At 50.7% G+C, this 4,007-nt stretch overlaps 1 protein-coding gene across 1 annotated transcript; it reads right to left on the reverse strand.

Moving 5' to 3' along the window:
* Positions 1 to 348: 348 nt before the first annotated feature.
* Positions 349 to 2,120, reverse strand: MYF6 (myogenic factor 6). Its single transcript, XM_027904813.1, has 3 exons — positions 1,539 to 2,120; positions 1,237 to 1,327; positions 349 to 1,018 (listed from the first exon to the last, which is right to left on the reverse strand). The coding sequence occupies exons 1-3, from the start codon at positions 2,052 to 2,054 to the stop codon at positions 900 to 902; spliced, it is 726 nt and encodes a 241-aa protein (XP_027760614.1). The 5' UTR covers positions 2,055 to 2,120; the 3' UTR covers positions 349 to 899.
* Between the last annotated feature and the right edge of the window lie 1,887 nt (positions 2,121 to 4,007).

The following is a 4,007-nucleotide window of genomic DNA, read 5'->3' on the forward strand; positions in this document are numbered from 1 at the left end:
GCATTATCGCTTTCCAGGGGGACGTGCGTTGCGCAAGCACGACAAGGAATCGGGCCGCGGGGCGCTGCGGGAGCAGGAGAGGCGGCGGGCCCTGCCCGTGCTTCCCTGGGAGCCCGTGGGGAGAGTTAGGCGGGTAACTCACATAGCAGGAGCGGCCCTAAATAAGGAGAGACGGTCCTTAGAGGAGTAAACGAAGGAAAAAAATCTATCCCGAGTCCTGCTTCCAGTCACACGGGTCGTGCTTCGGCTACACGGGTCTGACTCATCTGGGCTTCATCTCGCTGAAGTCGATGGCAGGTTTTAACTCCGGGGTCGGATTATTATGAAATTACAAGGAGGGGAGGAAAACACTGTAACACAAAGAGCTTTATTTTACAATCCAAGAAATCCATCTGTTCTTATATACAATATCACATTCCACCATTTAAATATATATGTTATGTTTACAAAAGAAAAGACAGTACTGAAATTATTTACAGGAACGAAACGAGGCAGGAACTCTTTAAATATGACTCACACGAAATGCAACCAACAGCTTCACTCAGACAGGAATGAACTTCCCGGTGAGTCTCGGACAAAGAGGATCACCGGTACACAGGTAAATATCTTAAATTAGGAAAAAAAAAAAAAAAAAAGGAAAAAAAAGAGGGGTGGTCTATGCAACACAATTTAAAGAAAACAAAACTCGTGGGGAAAAAAAAAAAAGAACACAAAGAAAAGAGGAAAGTCTATATGGCTCGAGTCAGTGAGAGCCATTTTCTTTGGGGTAGGTGTACCTTGAATCAACCTTAACAAGGCCCCTGCTTGGGCTTTCCACTGCGTTAATTTGCTTCGTTACTTGTTTAGAGAAAAGAGGATAGGGTCTGCACTTCGTTAAACATACTACCACAGAACTGGGTTTATTTCTCCACCGCTTCCTCCGCACTGGGCAATTTGGGCTCGTCGGAAGAAATACTGTCCACTATTGAAGAGAGGCAGCGAAGGCTGCTGGAGGCCGACGACTCGACAACGGAGCCTCCTGCTCAACGAGAGAAAAGGCATTAAAGAGCAAACCGTTCCTCCTCGCCGGGCCTGCGGCGCGGGGGCTCCAGGATGCCGGAGAGCCCGGGCAAAGGAGGGAAGGGTGAAAGACGGACCGCCGGGGCCGCAGCCGTCGGGGCGAGGGAAGGGCGCTCGGCCCCGGGGGGGCGGGCGAGCAGTGCCGGCGGAGCAGGGGCCGGCCATAGGACGAGTTACCTTCTTTCGGGCTGATTCCTAGGGCTCGGGAATGGTCAGAAACGGTTTGCCAGTCGGAGCTGCAGGTGCTCAGGAAGTCCGAACTGGCGATCTGCGGCACACAGGCGGGGCGGGAGTGGGGAGACACGGGGAGAGAATGTGTGTTAGTGAGGTGGCCCGCGGCTCCCCGGGCCGGCCGGGCCTGGCCGGCTGACTTCTGGAGGCCCGAGGACTCGCAGGTTCCCCGAGGAGGAGGGAGGTGACGGGTGCGGCGGCTCCGCTGGCTGCCGGGGCGGTGGGAGGGACCAAGCGGCAGTGCTTACATTTCCCTGCTTCGGGCTGAAGCTGAAGGGGTCCCCCCCGATCTCCTGCATTTTCTCCTGCTGATCCAGCCTGTGCAAGAGGTCCTGCAGCCTCTCAATGTAGCTGATGGCGCTCCTCAGTATCTCTACCTTGGGCAACCTCTGATTGGGGTTCGCCACAGTCCTCCTTTTCAGAGCCTCGAAGGCTTCGTTGATCTTCTTCAACCTCCTCCTCTCCCGGAGGGTGGCTGCTTTCCGTCTGTCCGTGGGGGCCGACTTTCTCTTGCAAGTTTTACAAGCCCAGATCAAACACTGGCCGGGGAAGTGAGGGGGTTGTAGTCCCGGGGGTGCCAGCACATGCTCCTCTCCGCTGCTGTCACTGCCGGCCTCTGGCTGCATTTGGTCCTGACATGGGGACAAGGTGCCATCGCTGCCTGGGTACAGCGGGGATCCCTCAGCCATTTCCAGCTGCTGCAGGGCTCCATTCTCCCCGTCCAAGTAGAAGAAATAGGAGCCAGTTTCAAAAAGGTCCATCATGCTGTTCCCCGGCTTCTCTGCCTGCTTGAGTTGGGTGGCAGGCTCAAAAACACCCCGAGGAACAACCCAGATGGAATTTAATTAGTGCAGTGACATAAGTCCCCCGTGCTTTATATAGGAGCTGCTGAAATCCTATCCAGCTTTTAGCTGTCGCGGTGTATCACCCTCCAAAACTGATTCCAGCCAGTCTTGCGGGCGCTGTCCTGAGAACATCTCCTATTTAGAAGGGGGAGGGAGGACACTAGGGGAGGGAGGCAAGTTTAGGAAAAAAAAAAAAAAAAGAAAAAAAAAAAGGCAAAACCAAGACCCCCCCTCCCCCCCAAACCTCACAACCCAAATTCCCACCAGCCCCCGAAATCCCGTGGATTCGGGGTGCAGGCAAAGGAGGCGAACTGGGGACTCAGAAGCGGCATCCCGGCGCGGCCCTCCTGCCGAGCCCGCTGGGGCACGGCTGGAGGACAAAGGCGCGGAGCTGGGCAGGGAGCCCTCCCCCCAGCCTACCCCTCACACCCTCACGCTCCCTGTCCCAGTGCTAAGTATAGATCTATAAGGAGAGATTTCAAAGGCAGCCATCACTTTCCAAATAGGCAGGTTAATATTTTCAGAAGAAACCCCTGCTATTTCCCCCACCGCCCCCCACCTTCCTCTTGAAGCATGCCATTCCTGTGACCCAAGCCACCAGGGCCAGCCCAAGGTTAGGAGCCAAGCTCGCTGTCCCTCCGCACGTACAGGGAGGATTGCCAATGCAGAGCCTTGCTGTGATGATGAGGCGCTCACAGATATTGCACCTCAGCTTAGCCTTTCAGTCTGAACTTTCCCACGTTGCCCATGAGGTGACAGGAGTGATTCCAGGTGACTGGGTTACAGTGTGATGGGGCTCTCTGAACAGCCCTTGTCCTTGACAGTGTTTAGGGCAGGCAAAGCCCAGGCATATGGTGTAACTGAAGTCTGATCCCTTGGGCCTGGCAGGGTATACAGAACTTCCTGGCCACTGAGACAGAAATGGAGCTTGTGATCACTCTCTGTTAGTGTATGCTGTAATGTCACATCATGTCTGAGCCTATCTGCCTTGAAGAAAGAATGGGAAAATGGCCTGTTTGCCTCTTTCACTGGACTGCCTTGTGTTCCTTAAATTCCCTGTAATTTCTTTATGCTTATGTAAACATACATATGCATATGTGCCATATCTATACGCAGACACACATATGTATGTATGTTAATGTAGATAAGTAAATATATTTCTCTGTGTGTACATGTCTGTGTATACACACACATGTACACTTTTTCATAGAAACTCACAATATGATGCAGAGTGGATGAAGTGCCTGGAATGTTCTCATAGCCCTCAAATGTAGCACTTCATTCTTTCTGAAGGTGTGAGGTACTTATTAATTTCTCTAAAGCTACAATGAAATTAATAATTGACTATTTCTGCAAAACTGCAAACCAATTTCTTGGCGTAAAAAAGTCTTAACGACTAAGAGTAGTTGTGGTTTTGTTTTGACTACATTAGTGTTATTGGAATGGGTCTTATTTCTGCTTTAATGAGGCAGAACGATATACAGTTTTGGATGAGAGAGTGAAATTCAGATGTTTTTCAGTGAAACTGATTTTGATACTATTCCACCAGTGAGAGTTTTTTCCATCTTCAAATTAGAAAAAGGGCAGTCTGACCATCAGACAGTTTCTCAGTCTCCATACTCTGCAACCTTCTTTCTGTTTGACCTTTGACCAGTCACTTAATTTCCCTGTGATTTAATTTTCTCCCTTTAAAAATGGATAAAATGTTGACCTTTACCCATCTCTTGTGTCTCTCATTTAATTTGCTGACTCTCCAGGGAGAAGCTACCCCTTGGCATTACATGCTTTGGAGTCCCACAGGTATGTTTCTCCCACACCATTAGTAACGGTAGAGAAAAGAGGGAGGGGGAGAAAAAAAAAAAAAAAAAAAAA

This window comes from Empidonax traillii, unplaced genomic scaffold (genome assembly GCF_003031625.1).
Source record: "Empidonax traillii isolate 1590-97213 ecotype Southwest subspecies unplaced genomic scaffold, ASM303162v1 scaffold1095:size333308, whole genome shotgun sequence".
Taxonomy (NCBI): Eukaryota; Metazoa; Chordata; class Aves; order Passeriformes; family Tyrannidae; genus Empidonax; species Empidonax traillii.